The sequence below is a fragment of the Corvus hawaiiensis genome, chromosome 5 (genome assembly GCF_020740725.1).
Source record: "Corvus hawaiiensis isolate bCorHaw1 chromosome 5, bCorHaw1.pri.cur, whole genome shotgun sequence".
NCBI lineage: Eukaryota > Metazoa > Chordata > Aves > Passeriformes > Corvidae > Corvus > Corvus hawaiiensis.
Genome location: NC_063217.1, coordinates 74,083,583 through 74,102,565, shown reverse-complemented (window position 1 = coordinate 74,102,565; position 18,983 = coordinate 74,083,583). Strand labels below are relative to the sequence as shown.

The following is an 18,983-nucleotide window of genomic DNA, read 5'->3' as shown; positions in this document are numbered from 1 at the left end:
GCTGAGGTGCACGTGGGGCCTCTCCGTAAGCTGCCTCCTGCCACCTCCTTGTCCTCCCCCAGGGCTGTTTGTCATGGAGCACCACAGCCTGCCAGATGTCAGGTCCTCTCTAATGACTCCAGAGCACCTGGGAGGGATCGAATTTGACCTGCAGCTGCTGTGGAGTGCTCAGACTTTTGACTCTCCCTACCAGCTCTGGAGAGCAACCAGCTCCTACAACAGGTGAGGGCTGGGGGCCAGTCCCCTTCAGCAGCTTCCCACAGCACTCCCTGTTCTCCCTGGTGACCTTCCAGCAGCCACAGCAATAGTGTGGAATGCTTAGGAGCTTGGTCACAGCTGGAGTATGTGAGGAGTTGCTGTCAGGGCTGGAACACTGTTCTATTGAGAGAAAAATCAGCTCAGCCTCTTGTAAAGGCATTTTTCCAGCAATGAAGCTTGTGGATGGACTGATCCCAGAGGTGACAGTGCATTTCAGAAGGTCACATTTGTCCCTCAGGGACTGCTGGATGACATTGCTGGGGCAAGAGAGAGGTGCTGCCCTGGGTGAAGAGCTCAGAGCTCTGCTTGGTGACTGCAGGGTCTCCTGTCTGTTCCCAGGAAGGATTACTCTGGAGAATACACCATCTTCCTGATCCCCTGCACGGTGCAGCCCACGCAGCCGTGGGCAGAGCCTGGAGACAAGCCCCTGCCCTGCACAGCTCACGCTCCTGAGCGGTAAGGAGGCCCCAGCCCCATGGCAGCAGGGCAGGGTCAGCCCCTTTGGGGTGCACATGGATCCAAACCTCATCTCTCCTTTGTTTCCTTCCTCGTCCCAATTCCAGGTTTTTGATCCCAATTGCCTTCCAGCAGACAAACCGCCCAGTTCCAGTTGTTTACTCCCTGAACACGGAGTTTCAGCTCTGTAACAATGAGAAGGTGTTTCTAATGGACCCCACCAAATCCGAAATGTCTCTGGCAGAAATGGATTACAAAGGGGCTTTTTCCAAGGGTAGGATTTACATCTCCTGTTCTGCTTCTGCCCAGTGTTTCTGCCTTCACAGCTTCCATTTCTTGAAGAGGAAAGGGCAAAACCCAGCTGTGGCTTTGCCTCTTCCACAGCAACAAATGACATTTTGAGCATCTTAACAGCCCTGTGAAACAACAACGTGCTCTGGCACCGTGTTTTGCCACCCCCACACACCAAACCCTTCCCAAACAATCCAAACCCCTCTAAACCCAGAGCCACGTGTGGTCCAGCCCCTCTGGTTTTAGCAGCATTTCCCTGGTTGGGGAATTTCACCTGCCCCTCTTTGTCCCGACCTCCCCAGGGCAAATCCTGTATGGGCGTGTGCTCTGGCACCCGGAACAAAACCTCAACGCTGCTTACAAGCTGCAGCTGGAGAAGGTCTACCTGTGCACGGGCAGGGATGGCTACGTGCCCTTCTTCGACCCCACGGGCACCGTCTACAACGAGGGGCCCCAGTACGGCTGCATCCAACCCAACAAGTACCTGAAACACCGATTCCTCCTCCTGGTGAGTCCCCTGCTGCTGCTTCCCATTTGGGATTGTCTCTGGCGACGAGCAGATCGTGACTGCAAAGGGATGAGGGAAGAAACATGGTGGATGTTTAGCAATGCTGGTGCAAACTGTGAACGCAAGATCAGATTTTCCTGAGTGTTCCTTAATCTACGCCTACGTGTAGGTGTGGAGATGGGACATTCAGATTAGATTCCTTGCACAGGTGTTACGTAGTGCCCAGCCTGCCTTGGGAAAGCAGCATTCCTCATGACACCTCTCTGACTTCCAGGACCGAAACCAGCCAGAAGTGACGGATAAGTATTTCCACGATGTGCCTTTTGACGCCCACTTTGCTTCCGAGCTGTCCGAGTTCCACTCGGTGAGCAGCATGCCTGGAGTCGATGGATTTACTCTCAAGGTGGATGCTCTCTATAAGGTATGTACCCAGTGCTTTTGGTAGCCCAAAACTGACATCTGTGTCCAGGACCTCCCAAACACTTGGTGTATTGTAGGCTCTGGGCCTTCAGAATTCAATTCTGACACAGGAAATGGAGATTCGGGTATCATTCTGGTAATTTAGGTTTTTTTTTCCCTGAGCACTCAGGAAAAAGCTCTTTAAAAACGTATAACTCATGTTTCTGAATGAATTATTGCCATTGGCAAAGGCTGGACATCTCACTGGGCGGTCAGTGTTACTTCAGCTGCTTAGAAAAACCCACTGAGCTGACTTGATCAGAAACAGGACACAAAACACACCAGCTCCTGAGAGAATCACTTGGTGTAAAAGCCATCACTAACATTCCCTCTGTCCATGCTTTCCCTTGGGGAAAGGTGGAAGCTGGACACCAGTGGTACCTCCAAGTGATCTACGTGATCGGCCCGGAGGGCACGGCCGGGCCCCGTGTCCAGCGCTCCCTGGCTCGCCGCTGGCAGCGCGGCCGCAGGGACCTGGCCGAGGGGGCCGGGAGGCCGGCGCTGGATGACTCCCTGATCTACGACAACGAGGGCGACCAGCTGAAGAACGGCACCAACATGAAGTCGCTGCTGTTGGAGAGGGAGGAAGCTGCCGTCGCGGCCTCCCTGTCCCAAACGGGCGCTTCCCTGGGCAGCGCCTTCGCCGCCCTCACCCTGCTGCTGCTGGTGCTGTCCGGAGTTTGTCTGCTCGCCAGGAAGTGCCGGAAGCTGCGGAGGAAGCGGGAGGCTGCCAGGGGCGCCCCCGAGGAGCACCCCTTGAACACCAAGGTGGAGCTGCCCCGGGGCGCCCCGAGGGCCGTGGGCAGCCGGTGTTGCACCGTCAGGAACGTTCATCCACCGAGGGAAAACGGCGGCGCCGGCCGGGGGCAGGGCAGGAAAGTGAAGCAGGTGAACTTGGAAGTCAAAGTCCACAGCAATTTGCACGACGGCACGGAAGTTTAATGGAGCACACGCATCGGGAAAAGCTTTTTATAAACTGTAAAATAAAGATAACCCAAACCAAAAAAGCTCTGCGGGTATTTTTATAGTCTGGTGAGGAGGGGCAGCTGTCATGTCCCGCTGCTCCTCTCTCAGCGGCTTCACCGCATGGCACCGCTGCCCTCTCCCGGTGCTGCTCCAGCTCTGCGCTGCTCCGCCTCCGGGGGCTGGGCAGCGTGGGGAAAACATCTCCCAGCCCTGGCATGTGGGAGCTCTGAGCCAGCCGCGGGAGCCGCCGGGTTCCTCTGCGTCCTCTGCAAGAGAGTAAAGCTTAAATAAAAACTTGACCCGGTATGACCGGGGTGTTCCTTCCTGTGCCCATTCCCCTGGGGCGCGGCGGGCGGCAGCCCCACGGGGCTGTGGTCCCGGGGAAGGGACGGCGGGGCGGGCGGTGCTCTCCCCGGGGGCGCGGTGGCCTCGGGGCTGGCGGAGCGGCGGGGCCGGGAGCGGGAGCGGGAGCCGGGAGCGGGAGCCGGGAGCGGGAGCGGGAGCCGGGAGCGGGAGCCGGGAGCGGGAGCCGGGAGCGGGAGCGGGAGCCGGGAGCGGGAGGCGGGAGCGGGAGCCGGGAGCGGGAGGCGGGAGCGGGAGCGGGAGCGGGAGCCGGGAGCGGGAGCGGGAGCCGGGAGCGGGAGCCGGGAGCGGGAGCCGGGAGCCGGGAGCGGGAGCCGGGAGCGGGAGCGGGAGCGGGAGCGGGAGCCGGGAGCGGGAGCGGGAGCCGGGAGCGGGAGCGGGAGCCGGGAGCGGGAGCGGGAGCGGGAGCGGGAGCCGGGAGCGGGAGCGGGAGCCGGGAGCGGGAGCGGGAGCGGGAGCGGGAGCGGGAGCCGGGAGCGGGAGCCGGGAGCGGGAGCGGGAGCCGGGAGCGGGAGCGGGAGCGGGAGCGGGAGCCGGGAGCGGGAGCCGGGAGCGGGAGCGGGAGCCGGGAGCGGGAGCGGGAGCCGGGAGCGGGAGCGGGAGCCGGGAGCGGGAGCGGGAGCGGGAGCCGGGAGCAGGAGCGGGAGCGCGCTCCGGGGCTGCGGGGCCGGCCCTGCCCGCGCGGGGGCGCCGCGCTCGCACCGCGCTCCGTGACCGCCAGAGGGCGCCCTGCGGGGTCCCGCGCCCACACGGAGGGGGAGCCCCGGCCCCGCCCGGCCCCGGAGCGGCTCCGCGACCGCACCGCGAACCGGCCCCGCTCTGCCGCACCCGGCACCGCCCGCCCGCGGCGATCCGGGCCCCGGTACCACTCCCGGCCCCGATCCCGCTTCGGTCCTCCCGCCGGCGGACAGGCGGCCCCGCCCGGGACCCCCGGCGGACCCCGGCAGCACTCTAACCCCCCATCCCAGCTCCGGTTTTCGGGTCCATCGCCCGCTTTCGGTCAACCTCGCCTCGACATCGTAGCAGAAGGGGGCAGCGAGTCCAGGCTAGGGTTGGGCCAGTCCTCACCCCTGTCTCACCCCCAATGCCGCCTCGGTCCGCCACCCCCGGGACCCGCACCGGGGGAGAGGCAGCACCGCTCCGCGAACGGACCCCGGCAGCGCCCGGCCCGGCAGCGCCCGGCCCCGCACCCCCGGCCCCAGTCGCGGCCCCGCCGCAGCGCCCCGGGCTCGGCGCGGTCCCTGCCGGGAGCAGCCCCCGGGCCGGGCTCGCACAGCGCCGAGCGAGGGTCCCGAGCGCCGGCCCCGGGCCACCGGGGGGACGGACAGGGGGGAGGTGCAGGTGTGAGGGGCGGGGCCACGGGGAGCGAGCGCCGGGCGGGGCCGGCACAGGTGTGAGGGGCGGGGCCACGGAAAGCGGGGCGGGGCCACAAGGCGCCTGCGCGGGGCGGGGCCGGCACAGGTGAGCGGGGCGGGGCCACAAGGCGCCTGCGCGGGGCGGGGCCGGCACAGGTGTGCGGGGCCCAAGGGCGGCTGCGCGGGGCGGGGCCGAGGGCATTTAAACCCCGGAAGACACAATCGCCGCCATTTTCTCCCTAGCAGTCGGTAGTGGTGGTAGCGGCCGGTCCGGGCTCCGCCGGCGGGGCCCAGGTGAGGCGCGGGGGACTCGCGCTCCCGCCTTCTCTCTGTTCCTTCCTTTTTCCCTTTCCTCCCCCCTACCACGTTCTTCTGTCTCTCCCCCAAGCTCCACTCCTCCCTTTCTCCCCCCCCACACCAGCCTCCCCTCCCTGCTACGCACGTCGACCACCCCCTATCCCTCCTGCCTGCTCCCTCCTCAACCTGATTCTCCCCTCTGTTCCTCTTCTGTCCTTTCTACCTTCCCCTACTTCTCCTTTCTCCCCCTTCCCCGTCCCTGCCCCGGCTTCCCCCTTCTTGCTCCCCATATCCTCTCTGACCCCTTTATTCCCCGTCTGTCCCTCCTATACCCCTTCTCTTTCCCTTATCCCTTTCTCTCTTCCCCCGCAGCCGCGGGGTTCGGGGCGCCGGATAATAAAGCCCAGAGGGCCGGAGCCCGGCGCCCCTCGCTTGAGCCCCCACACGGGGCCGGGCCCGCTGTGCGGGTCCCCCCATGCAGTTCACAAACACCGCCCGACACCGCCGGGGCTCCGGCTGTCCCCATCACACTGGGGGCTCCCGGGGGGGGCGGGGTCCGGGGGGTTTAGGATGGGCCCCCTCCTCAGGAGGGGGTCCGGGGTGGGGGTGGGTAGGGTTGGGGGGGGGGGGAGGGAGGGCCCCCTCCGGAGGGGGGGGGTCCTGGGGAGGGGGTTGGGGCGGGCCCCCTCCGGAGGAGGGGGTCCGGGGTGGGAGGGGTCAAGGGGGGGTCCACCCCCTCCTGGCCCCTCCCACCCCGGACCCTCTCCTCCGGACGGGGTCCATCCCGACCCCCTCCCTGGGACCCCCTCCTCCGGACAGGGGCCCGGGAGGGAGGGAGGGGCGGGTGGGGTGGGCAGCAGAGGGGGTCACGTCACTCTGCACCATAAATATAAAATGTTCTCTGCAGCAGCAGCCTCCCCCTCCCCTGTTCCCCCTCCCCTCCCCTCCCCCGGGCCCCTGTCCGGAGGAGGGGGTCCCAGGGAGGGGGTCGGGATGGACCCCGTCCGGAGGAGAGGGTCCGGGGTGGGAGGGGCCAGGAGGGGGTGGACCCCCCCCTTTGACCCCTCCCACCCCGGACCCCCTCCTCCGGAGGGGGCCCGCCCCAACCCCTCCCCAGGACCCCCCCCCTCCGGAGGGGGCCCTCCCTAACCCCCCACCCACCCCCCGGACCCCCTCCTGAGGAGGGGGTCCTCCCTAAACGCCCCCCGACCCCCCAACCCCGGGAACCCCCAGTGTGGTGTGGGGACAGCCGGAGCCCCGGCGGTGTTTGTGAACCGCATGGGGGGACCCGCACAGCGGGCCCGGCCCCGTGTGGGGACTCAAGCGAGGGGCGCCGGGCTCCGGCCCTCTGGGCTTTATTATCCGGCGCCCCGAACCCCGCGGCTGCGGAGGAAGAGAGAAAGGGATAAGGGAGAGAGAAGAGGTATAGGAGGGACAGAGCAGCGATAAAGGGGGGAGAAGGAGGTGCGTAGGGCAGACAGAGGGAAGCCGGGTCAGGTAGGGCGGAGGGGGACAAAGGAGGAGCAGGAAGGTAGGAGGGATAGAAAGGGAACAGAGGGGAGAGTCAGGTTGGGTAGTGGGGTGAGGAGGGATAGAGGAGGAAATACAGCGGGGGTTAAGTTGGTGAGTGGGGTGAGGAGGGAGCAGACAGGAGGGATAGAGGCGGGGGTCTGACTGGGTAGTGGAGTGAGGAAGGGGCAAGCAGGAGGGGAAGGGGGTGGTCGGGGTGCGTAGCAGGGCAGGGAGGGCGGAGGGGAGAGAAGGAGCGGGGTTTGTGGGGAGGTGGGGAAGGGCGGTAGAGGGGGAAGGGAGGAAGGGGAGAAAAGCAGAAGTAGAGAGAAGGAGAGAGAAGGAGAGAGAAGCGCCTCACGTGGGCCCCGCCGGGGGAGCCCGGACCGGCCGCTGCCGCCACCTCCGCGCGCTGGGGAGAAAATGGCGGCTGCGGCGGCTTCCGGGGTTTAAATGCCCTCGGCCCCGCCCCGCGCAGCCGCCCTGGGGCCCCTCACACCTGTGCCCGGAACAGCGAACACCTGCGCCGGCCCCGCCCCTCACACCTGTGCCAGTCCCGCCCCGCGCTCTGTGGCCCCGCCCCGCGGCCCCGCCCCGCTGTCCCGGGGCCGTGTCCGTCCCGGGGCCGGCGCTCGGGACCCTCGCTCGGCGCTGTGCGAGCCCGGCCCGGGGGCTGCTCCCGGCGGGGACCGCGCCGAGCCCGGGGCGCTGCCGCGACTGGGGCCGGGGGTGCGGGGCCGGGCGCTGCCGGGGTCCGCCGGGGGTCCGGGGCGGGCGAGGCGGGATCGGGACCGGGATTGGTATCGGGACCCGGATCCCGCGGGCGGGAGGAGCTGCTCTGGGGCGGGCGCTGGGGCCGAGTTCGGCCCTGCCGCTCCGGCTCCGGCCGGCGCGGGACTGCGGCCCCGCCGGGGCTCCGGGCACGGTCCCGCTCCGGCTGCGGGGAGCCGGGGCCGTGCCAGGGCTGTGCCGGGGCCGTGCCAGGGCTGTGCCGGGGCCAGCGGTGTTTTCCTCGTGCCTCGATGTTCTGGGAGCCAGAGTGGCTGCCTTGCCCACCCACGTGCCCGTCCTTGGGCAGCCCCACGAGCACACCTGGCCTAGGAGCTGGCACTGAGCGTGCCGTGGGTCCCAGCACGGGCTGATCCCAGCTCTGCCTTCGGCATTTCCTGCCCTTCGTGCCTTTGGAACTTAGGGAATTTCGAACAGCGACTTTTTCCCTGCCACCAAGAAGTTGCAGCTCCTCTGACAGCTGCCAGGTGGGACCTGATGCTCTCCTTCCTCTCCCTCAATTTCTCTGCAACTCACACTCTCCAGTGGCAAAACTTCCGTTTTTAAAAATCCCATTAAAATTTTCCATCTTTATTTCCAGTTGGGGAAGGTCCTGCCTGGGATGGAAATGGCCACAAAAGAGGAAACTGAAAAAGGCCAAAACCAGATGCTGCCACGTGAGTCAAGGCAGGGAAAGCCTCGGGATGTTGAAGGTTTTATTGTCCCGTGCTCCTGCACGGGGTGCCCGTCCTGTCTGGCGGCCCCGCGGCTTGAAACCTCTGCTGACGGCCAGTGCCAGCCTTGTTTCCTCCGAGGGACCCCACAGGGCCACCAGGATGCCGCCAAAATGGGATCTTGGGGGCCCCAGTCCCCCCACAGCATTAAATGGCTCGATCCTGGGGACCTTTTACAGGAGAGCAGCAATTGCACGTGAAACTTTGATGACCACTGAGAAATGAGAGAAGCCTGTGATAAAAAACCTTTTTTTAAAGAATAAGACCAACAATTTCTCTACAGCAGTTTAGCAGCTTCAATTTCCATTCTGTCCACATGACACAGCATCTAATTCCATCTCCTGATCTGATCTTGGCAAAAGGAAGAGTCACCTGCCCTCAGCATAAATATTTAGTACATAAAATACTGACAAGAAACCCACTTTTAATAAATATCTGCAGTTCTCACTCCTGTACACAAGTACTTTACAGCGACGCGCCGGGGGGAGCGCGGCCGGCGGGGCTGGGACAAGGTGGGATGGACATAAATTAATTATTGCAGTCGGATGCGCCGTGGGCGGGGAGGTTTGGAGTCGATCCACGCTGGAAACAGAAATCTCTCTCACGCCTTGAAATCCACGCTTCCTGTCGGGAAAAAAATCCTCAGTTTGGAGTCTTGTCGGCGCCTGTTCTGCCTGTGGGAGGCTGCTTCAGCACGGACAGGGAGCAGCTGGGAACCAGAACCCGCTTGGACTGGGACCAGGACAGCACTTGCAGTACCTACAGGGTCTGCACAAAGCATCACAGTGATGATACCCAAAACAGCCCCAAAACCATGGATGTCCTCACCTGGGCACAGGGGCTGCCTCACCACAGGCCAGGAGCTCACCTGGCCACTGCCTTCTCCTGCTTTAAAATATCAGATGGAGCCCAGCCTCAGGGTGGGTGAAAATCAGCTGAATTCCAGGGAACTCAGTAAAATCCCCCACAGGGACACCAGTGGAGCTGGGGGAGAGGGTTATAAATAAAATTCTATGGAATATAAGCCTGTCCTTGTTGTGATCCCACAAAACTTCTTTGGATGGATGTTTGCTGGCTCCTGACAAACCTGGTGTTAAAGGGGTGGCTCAGCATGTGAATATCCACACTCCATAAGGCACTGTGAGGCTATTCCAGCAGGAATTCAGCATGGAATTCTGGGCTATAGGTACAATTCCTTTTGCCATTCCATAGTGACAGTGACCCTTATTTGGTCCCGTTCTCTCGTGGTTCATTTTGGGGTATCTGTTTGTGCTGGTTTAGATCCCACTACTCCACCCACAGTGTGGAGATTTGGGTTGTGCTTCTCTACTTCCAGCAGGTTCCAGAAGGAGCCAAAGCAGATCCCACCTGTCCAGCCTGGGGGAAAACACCTCTGCCTGCCAAGGAACTCTGACTCTGCTTTTCCTACCAGCTCCTGAGCAGCATCAGGGCCACCATGAGGGAGTTAAAACCCCAAACCCCAAATCCTACAGGGTGAAAAATCCAAAGGAAGAAATACATTGTCGCCATAAAAAGCTTCAAAAGCTGTTAAAAATTCTATGAAAACAATGTAATGGATTCCCAGGAACCCCGTTAATGCTCTTGGTTCCATGTTTATGTGTTTCTATTCCCTCACTTGGCAGCTTATAGAACTTACCCTGGGATTTAGAAGTCAGGCAGGGTTTGCTTTGGATTGACCTTCACCTCTGGCCCCAGTCTGTGCCAACGCAACTTGGGCCAACGTGGTTAAGCCCTGCCTGAGCACATTTACAGGACAGAGCCCGGCGTGGGGAGCTGTGACACCCAGAGATCGCAGGACTGAGCACAGGAGAAAAGCCGGGCTCTGTGTGTGACCCCTCTGCCACCACAGTGCTCTCCAGGGAGGAATTATTCCCCCCACTGCAGAGGGCACAGATCAGGACTGGCCCCTACAGATGGCCTGACATTTTCCCTCCAAAATATTCATTGTACTCCCCAGAGCAGCTCAAGTTTCGCCCCAAAATTATCCTGACATGTTCACCACTGGCAACCTCCTTAGCACCTCAAAATGTTCATTCAGTCCACTAAAAATTACCTCAAGTTTTACCCTCAAAATGTTAATCTTGTCCCCTATGGATGACTTAGATTTTTCCACCAAAAACCCCCCACTATTTACCTCTAATCCTTAAAATATTCATTCTGTCCCTTACAGATTACTTCAGGTTATCCATCGAAATAGTCTTTGTCCCTTACAGATTATCTCAGTTTTTAAAGCCAAAATTTCACCTTGCCAGTACACTACTGATTACCTCAGTTTGCCTCAAAATTTTCCTTCTTTAATCTGCAGACTACCTCAGACTCAGCACCCAAGATTTTTCCTATCTGTTACTATTAATTACCTCATTTTACCTCACAATGCTCATTCTCTCCCCTACACATGACCTCAAGCTTTAGTACCCAAATTTTCCATGCCTATCTGCTAATGACTACCTCATTTTTACCTCAGGATTTTCAGTCTCTCTTCTACAGGTTAACTCAGATTTGAACTCCAAAACATTCATTTTGTCCCTATAGATTACTTAGATTTTCCCACCAAAAAAACCCACTAATTACCTCTATTTTAGCCCAAATATTCATTCTGTCCACTACAGATTACCTCAGGATTTTCCCCCGAAATTTTCCTTACTTGTCCAGTACTTTTTACCTCGTATTTACCTCAATTTTTTTTTCTGTCCTCTACACATGACCTCAATTTTACCCCTAAAATTTTCTCTGCCTGTCCACTACAGATTCCATCTGCTTACCTCAGAATGTTCATTCTCTACCCTAGAGATTATCTCAGTTTTTGGCCACAAATATTCCCCTAATGTGTGTGACTGACTAGCTAACTCTTAACTCAGAATGTTCATTTACTCTGCTAGAGGTTATCACAAATTTCACCAAGATTTTCCCTACCTGTCCACTACTGATTACCTCAGTTTTACCTCAAAATATTCATTCTCTACCCTGGAGATTATCTCAAGTTTTACCCCAAATATATCCCTACTTTTGCACTACTGATTACCTCAGTTCACCTCAAGATGTTCATTCTCTCCCCTAGTTATTACCTCAGGTTTTACCCCCAAAATATTCCCTGCCTGTCTTTCCCTCAAAATATTCATTTTCTCCCCCAGGAAGTACCTCAAGCTTTTTCCCCATAAATTTCCCTTCGTTACTCATTACCCCATTTTTTTACATTAAATTGATCATTCTCTACCCTCAAGATTACCACAAGTTTTACCTCCCAAATTTTCCTTCCTGTACACTATCAATTTCCTCATTTTTAACCCAAAAAGTGCATTCTCTCCCCACGGCTATTCCCTCAAAAGGCCACCTTGCTCCCCTCCACATCCCCTCATATTTTCCTACACAAACACATGTTGGGTCCCCTCTAAATTACACCAGGTTTTCAACCAAAAGTGTCACCTGTATCCCCTCTAAGTTATGCCAGGTTTTCCCATCTTGGAGCTGCAAGGAATTCAGGCAGGTGAAACGACACCAGGCAATACATGTAAACAGAGATTTTACCTAGGGTTTAACCTCCAAGATATTCACTGTACCTTGCTGGAGTGCAGCTTGAGTTTTACCCCAAATTTTTCCCTACCTGTCCACAACTGATTCCCTGTTTACCTCAATATATTCATGCTCTCCCTTACAAATTACATCAGAAATCACCTCCAAAAATTCCCCTACCTGGACACTATTGATCACCTGAGCTGACCTCAAAATGTTCATTCTCTCCCCTAGATGTTACCTCAGATTTTACTGACAATAGTTTTCCTCAAAAATGCCATCTTGCTCTTCCCTACCTGGAGATTTTCTCCAGCTTCCCCTCACAAATGTTCCATATCTTTTGATGACTGACTTCCACAATTTACCACATAATGGACATTTGCTCTGCCACAAGTTACCCCAGATTTTACCCCCAAAACTTTCCTTGCCTTTACCTGTAGGTGTGAAACATTGACCTTACCCGGATCAGTCTTAAACACAGCCCTAATTCTGATCTTCAGCAGGGTCCAGGAGAGTCCTGCCCAGAGCTGAGGGAAATCTGACCTCATACTAATAAATGACCTTTGCTGAGAGCAGTCAACACCCCAGTCCTTTAGGCTTTCCAAGATTTTGTAGTGAACAGACCCAAAATCTAATTCTAAATCTAAATTTCTATCAACTTTTGTTAGAAAGATACCTGACAGTAAGTCATACAGCAGAATTGAAAGACTGCACAAGGAATAACAGATGATCTTCCATGAATAAGAGAAGTTTCTTTTTTTTCTCATCTGGGACTGTAGGACTGAATCTTTGCAACCCAGAGACAACAGAGTTGTTATTCTTACTTAAACCTCTCAAATATTGCAATTTCTCAGAGAACTCTGCCAGCTCCGAGCTACTCCCTTGTGCCTGGAGTGGTCTGAGGAGCGGCAAGGCAACATCCCACTTATGTTTGGAAAAATATAAGATGATAAAATGTAATTTCACTTCTTTCTCTGACCCCTGGGCAAAGCGTGTAGAACAACACAGACTATTCATGGAAGGGCTGATTCAGCTGGGAAAAAAAACCCTAAACAAATAAAACCTCCCCAACTTCAAGGTAAAGACATGTTGTTTCCTTAACAGGAGCACACAAAACTAATTTAAACCAGAAAGGAAATTACAGACCAGAAAAAGAGCCAAAAAAAAACGCTCTTCATTGATACACTCTCTGGCTGATAATTCCAAAGAAAATCCCCCACGGATCATAAATAATTGCTAATAATTTTTCCTCTCTAAAAACTACTGACTCGTGTTTCTGTGGAAGTGTTTGACACATCCATTGAGGGTTCAGGGGTTTGGTTGGGGTGTTTAAGGCTAATCCTGAGAGGCCCAGGCTAGATCCAACCAGCAGCCTCACTGCTCCGCCTCAGATTTGGATGAAATATTGATACAGCTATCTAGATTATAGATAGTAGAAATACTCCCCCTTCCCTGCTACTCAGTCCTTCGCTGCACATCCATGGAGCAGATTGACTCCACTCTTTGTTCCCAACAACAGCTCTCTGGCCCAGATCTCTGTTCACACAAAATAAACAGACCTAAGGCAATGGTTCCATCAGCACCTGGAATTCAGAGCTCCCTGTTCCCTGGATTGCTCATCCGAGCACTCACAGCAATCTCACCTCAGCCTAGAGAGTCTGTCCTCAGAGGGAAACACAACCTGACGTGACACAGTTCTGGCACCCCACGCCCTTCTGTTTCTGGTGTCCTTGGAATCCACAAGTCAATACAATCCCTTAAGCCATACATCCCTGAACACGAGGATAAATGGAGTTTTAACCAGATCCCAGTAAACAGTAGAGCTGTGCTTACATTTCCTAATGAGTTAATCCCAACAGACAGGAAGAGGGAAACGTGTCCCTCTGACTTACCCCACGGCATGTGCCAGGACCAGGTGTCCTCCAGTGCAGGCCATCAGGGCTGGAGGCTGTTGGGTTTGGCTGCTCAAACTCAACCAAAAACGAAGGTTTTGGCATAGCTGGGCCAAATTAAATGATTTTTCCTGTCTTGAGAGGAGAAAAGGAAAATTAAGTCCACTGTGCAAGTCAAAGGCTCTTGTCTTTCACATAGTGGTTCTCATTGCTCATTATGGAGCTTTTCATTTTAAAAAATGAGAGGTGACAGCCATATTAAATATATAAGAGACCTTTTCCAGGATTTTTATTCAAATCTCTTTCAGACATAAAAAGGATGCTAATTTTTCTTATTGTATTTTTTGCATAATTTGAACAGAACCATCATCATCCCAGACCCCACTTGTGAGTTATCCTTTGGCACTGGACTTTAAATAAGAGACATCCAGGATGCTGGATTACTTTTGTCCTTTGCCCGTAGACCTCAGCACCATTCTCTCCAGAGAGCAGAAGAGAAGTGCTCCAGGATAAGAGGTCATTTGGTCACAGTCCTGTGATCCATGAGTTCAAGGAGGGAACTAGTTTGGAGTAACTGACCAGTGTGTTTATTACAGACAGAAATCACACACGCTAAGCACTGAAATGGACTTGACTGAGCTGAAACACAAAGCTCCAATGCAAAGAGCTGCATACAGGATCACCAAAACAGCACCTGGGCTGCAGCAACATGTCCTGCTCTGTGGATACAAAAATGCTGCTAGCAAGGATTTTCTTGCTATTTTCTAAGTCTGTGAGAGATTTTTCTCTCTCACAAAAGATAGTAGCAGAGTTATGTAAACAACCAAGCCACCTGCAACCTTGAAAAATCTTGTTTATAGTACAGTAGAAAATATTTTGACAATGGATGTTTTAGGATTTTAGCCAATCACCCCAAGGGGTGGCTAATCCTTTGTCCAATTAGACTATGAAGAAAAAAATCTATAAAAGAATGTAAAATAATTAAATAAATCAATCTTGCTGCACAATTCCTGCCTGCTGGATCTTCTCTCCTCCTCCCCACGGCTGCGGGACACAGTAATATACCCTAGGGCATTTTAATCATGCTCCACCAGCAAATCACTGCACACAAATCCTCCACAGCCACAGTGGGAGTTTTGGCCTCTTCCTCCAGAATTATTTGGGACTGAACAGTGAGGAACAAGCACTGAACAGACAGTACAGGACAAACACTGCGGAGAACACCAAGCAGCAACCCCTGTGCTTGGCAGGGGCCTGGGATATCCAATTCCAGGGCACTGGCCTCCTTTTCCTTCTTTTGCAGCAATTGTTGTGGTGTGGGGACTCCTAAATCAGTTTATACAACAGGAAATGTCTTCCGGAACAGATCCTCCAAATAAATTCCAACTGCAGGAATGAGTCATTTCCACATTTACAGTGCCTTCAGCAAAGACCCTGGAAAAGTAAAGGTGATGTGTGATTAATTGGAGTTGCAGATAAATGAGATGAAGGTGGGAAACCAGCAGAGAGGAAACAGCTTCAAGTGCTTCTCAATCCAAACACTACAGGCAGTGCAGCTTCCCTGGAATTCCATGTCCAATGTGTCTCTTCAAAGCTGAACAGGTGAGCAAACAAAGAGGCGCTCCAAGATTTTGTTTCTTTGTACTTCAAGCAGCACAGACCCACCAGGAGGAACTGGAATCCAGTCTAAAAGCCATCCTCCTGCTCGCCACTCCCTTCACATTTTCTTCTTCAAGGGGGATGTGGCTGCAGCTCACCAGAGGCAAGAAAATTGCCTTTCAGTTCTGTACAAAGCCTACCTGAAAAGACCAGGACATCAGGAGCAGCAGGAATTCCACAGTGTTTCTGCTCACAGCTCTTTTCGTTGTGCTTTGCTTCACAGGGGCTTTCCTGCCAAGCTCATTTCAATCTTATTTTATCTTGAAAAATATTTCTGAAAGTTGAGTTTCTTGAGAACTGGTTCATCTTTTGATTATTCCTAATTTGGAGTTTTTAGTGCTGTGCCTGCCATGATTCTTAGGGCTCAAGGAACTTTCCAGATTGACCCAAATCTTCACATCCAACTTGCTCTGTTCAGCGCACGTTGTACGGGTTCATTGCCCCCTCAGAACAAGCAATGGATCTAACTGAGCCCCACAGCCTGTTGTGCCATGTCAGCACAGGGCATGGAAAGGGTCACAGAGCTCTTCCTGAAGCCACAACATCCCCAGGCTGGATGTCCAATTAAGTGTTTTGTTCCCTGCACAGCTAAGACCCTGTCAGTGCTTTGCTACTCTCAGCCAACGCCTCAAACCCCATAACCTGCCAGGGAGGGATGTCTGTGCCACAGGAACATCGTTCCGAACCTGCTGCTGCAAACCCTTTGCTTCTCACACCAGCTCATATGGGACCAGAACTGCCACTGCAGGCAGAAATGCTCCTTTAAGGAACACCACAAGCCACCTATGAGGTACCACTGGAATTCCATCTACTGTACAAGCTCTGAGGAGCAGTGAACCAAACCATGAGCTTACATCAGAATTAGGGGCACCTGCTCAGCCAACAGCAGCTCCAATAGCAACACTGAGTCAAAACCTCACCAAAAGTACATCAAAGCGAATGCCAACACCTTTACAAGCACTTCAGTTTTCAATTCATAAAGTAAAGCCAAAAGAGCTTTTCAGACACTTGGGGAGAAGTCCATCCCAGCTTTTAAAAAACAAATTCCTGGGAGTTGTTTCCAGCCTCCTGGTGTTCATTTGTCAGCTCACATGTAGCTGCCAGCATTACAGCTGGTTCCACACACAGAAGCAAGTGGCAGCTGCACGTGTCATTTCAGCAGTTCCTTGAACTCGACCCACAGGGCACTGTGGGCATGTTCAAGTTCTGATTTCATGCCTAGAGATAAGACACCAGATGTAGCAATGCCAAAAGTCAAATTCCAGTTCCCTGGTTCTTGCTGAAACTCCACCATCTGTTTTGTGCAGCTCTCCACTGTTCATTTCTTTGCTCATTTGAACTGTTTATAGCCCCAGGGTTCTCTGTCCCACCCTGTGCTCTCACCAGCCCCGAGTCCATCCAGCACTGACAGAGCTGCTGGGGGCTGAAGTTCTCCCTGACACCTCTCTTCCCCTGCGTGGAAAACACCCCTTCCAGATCCTGCACCCCCACCCCTTACCTCCTTGAAAACAAGAGCTGCATCCTCCCGGATCCCTCAGCTGGATGCTCCTGGCTCTGGGCAGCTGTGGTGGCTGTGCCCAGAGCAGGTGACACTGACAGGGGGTTACACCAACGCCGAGCAGCCTCAGGCCTGGGCTCTTCTGCCAAGCAGGGATGCTTTTCCTCTCTGCAGAAACAAGCAGTGACACAGAACTACAGGGCTGGGACACCACAGCAGCTCACCCTGCCCAGTCTCAAGCTACCACACAGTCCTGTGGCCAGATACGACCCAAATCCACACCAGCACAGCATTAGGGGAGCTAAATTGTAAATTAGGGCATACTGGACAATAGGATCTATTTTAGCAGCACTGAGCTGGAAGATGTGTCAAGGCATTCTCACAGAGTGTCTCCAGTGCCAGCTGAGACTGGAACAAAATCATCCAGACCTGGCACCGCCTTTCCACATCAAAAGTACCAAACCGCCGTGGTCCGCTTGGCAAAGAGATGATATCGGGGCTTTGAAATCAGCGCAGGGTTTCGAAAACTGCTCCTCCAATGCCCCGTGTGGCGGCAGCGAGTACAGCGCGCTGTTTGCAACCACGGGCCAGACACGGAACTGCTGCTTCGTGTCTGTGCCTTTTCTGTCTCTACAGTTCTGCGGCGCAGATGGGTTTTCTGCAAGTATTGCCTCAGAATGCTTGTGTCTTCACTGTGCTTTTCTCTGGGGGTGGGAAAGGTTTCTCCCTGAATGAAACCTGAATTTTCGTACGGTTGTGGAATCAGTTTTGTGCACCCCTTCCTACCTCCTCAGGGTGAGGTATAAAATTCCCCACTGGAGTAATATGCTGAGTAGGCAGGAACAGTTTGAGTTACCATCACACCTTTGATCCCCCTGAGGCAACCAGACTATTTTAGAGTACGTGTATATTTTTGGGGTATTCTGTAGAATTGTCTAACACTTGAGCCAGGAATGAGCTATGTTGAGCCAGGAATATGTGAAATGCTGAACTTGACTGAAGGAGAACGCTGGACTAAGAAGCATGAATGGAAGTGAAGGGAGTCACTGACCCATCTGCTGAACTCCTCCCAATCACTGCAAGTGAAAAATTAACTCCATGAACTTTTCTTTGATCCTGATTTGCATCTCATCTTTCCTATGACTTTTTGACTCAAGGAGTGGGGAACATCCTGATCTATGCCAGCTGGTAACAACACAGGTGAAATGGCTTGTTTGGATTGTCCCCGGCTACCACGAGCACTCTGGAATTCCTGTTATATCTTGCCATTACAATTGTTCATTCATCTGTTATCTCCTGTCTGCTTAATAATTCATTTTGTGAACAGACCTGATCTGCCATCCTTAGAATTCGTGGGCCAGATTGGTTTCTTAAATTAAAGGTGTTGACAAAAATCTGAGGCTAAGGCAGGGCTTGCCTGAAGCTCCCACTCAGTCCTGTGACAACCTGGATTGCAACTGAGCCTGAGGATTGCAACTCACAGCCTCGGTCAGCCCTGCAGGGGAAAGCCAAGTGGGTTTTCCTCTTCCAAGAGAGGAAAAGACACAGCAGGAAGGGCTGTCCCAGCTGACCTGTCCCCCTCATGGGCATCCCTGAACAGGATAATCCATCACGTCTCACTCTGTTATTGTAAAGCACTGCAGACCCTGTGCTTCTGGGATTTAAAAGCTCCACTTGTATCAGCAAAAAGGGAGGGAGTGTGGAGGGCAGGAAAAATGCACAACTACACCATTTGTCCTCCTCCATGGGTCACTAGTGGGGCATGATCCCTAATTTCAGACTGATCTTGAGAGCTTCAAAGAAAGTAACTCTCAAGGTGGCACTGAATATGCCAAATTTCTGACACTCCTGCCCCAGAACCCTGGCCCAGCAGGTCTCTGTGGGAACCTGAAATATTCGTGTAGTTCAGAAGCTGCACACCCCTAAAGCTTTCCCTTGGGAACACAAAGCTTCCCACGTGTGTTTTATACTCCAATTTGTCCATCCAGCACTTTTCAAAAGAGTTTAAACCAGAATGAGCTGACATGGTGACAGCACAGCATTACATCAGGGACATCAGGAAACTCACTAGACAATAGTCACTATGGTCAGCACAGCTTCTCGTGCTTCAGGGCTCCAGCTTTTCAGCACAGATCCACTGCAATTGAACCTAATCAAAAGCACCTGGCAAAAATTAACATTAACCCAGGAGTGCCAGTGCACCACCTGTGTGTTTTCTCCCTAAGTACAACTGCATATTCACCACTATAGTGACAGGTACTCGACTGAAATAAAGACATTTATAATACATTATTTCATGCTATTTTCTGAAAGATTTATGTTTTCAACACACTTGAACCCAGGTTCTGCTCCCTGTTGTGCTCAGTCCTAAAGAACAGCTTAGATATCATCAGTGATGCAGCTCTAGTTTACTGCTGCAAACAGAAGTCAATGGTTGGA

At 54.4% G+C, this 18,983-nt stretch overlaps 1 protein-coding gene and 2 long non-coding RNA genes across 4 annotated transcripts in view; 2 read left to right on the top strand and 1 right to left on the bottom strand.

Moving 5' to 3' along the window:
* Positions 1 to 2,979, top strand: part of FRAS1 (Fraser extracellular matrix complex subunit 1) — a 109,795-nt gene extending 106,816 nt beyond the window's left edge. For both annotated transcript variants that reach the window (XM_048303607.1, XM_048303606.1), the window contains 6 exons: positions 63 to 222; positions 598 to 714; positions 822 to 988; positions 1,308 to 1,513; positions 1,788 to 1,934; positions 2,330 to 2,979. In XM_048303607.1, coding sequence (XP_048159564.1) covers positions 63 to 222; positions 598 to 714; positions 822 to 988; positions 1,308 to 1,513; positions 1,788 to 1,934; positions 2,330 to 2,914 — 1,382 coding nt within the window. In that variant the 3' untranslated portion in view covers positions 2,915 to 2,979. The remainder of the gene's footprint in view (positions 1 to 62; positions 223 to 597; positions 715 to 821; positions 989 to 1,307; positions 1,514 to 1,787; positions 1,935 to 2,329) is intronic.
* Positions 2,928 to 4,650, bottom strand: LOC125325940. Its single transcript, XR_007203622.1, has 2 exons — positions 4,381 to 4,650; positions 2,928 to 3,204 (listed from the first exon to the last, which is right to left on the bottom strand). It is a non-coding gene; the product is annotated as an uncharacterized LOC125325940 (long non-coding RNA).
* A 2,607-nt stretch (positions 4,651 to 7,257) lies between these two features.
* On the top strand, positions 7,258 to 8,988 carry LOC125326759. The gene is made up of 2 exons (XR_007203982.1): positions 7,258 to 7,718; positions 7,832 to 8,988. It is a non-coding gene; the product is annotated as an uncharacterized LOC125326759 (long non-coding RNA).
* Positions 8,989 to 18,983: the final 9,995 nt, after the last annotated feature.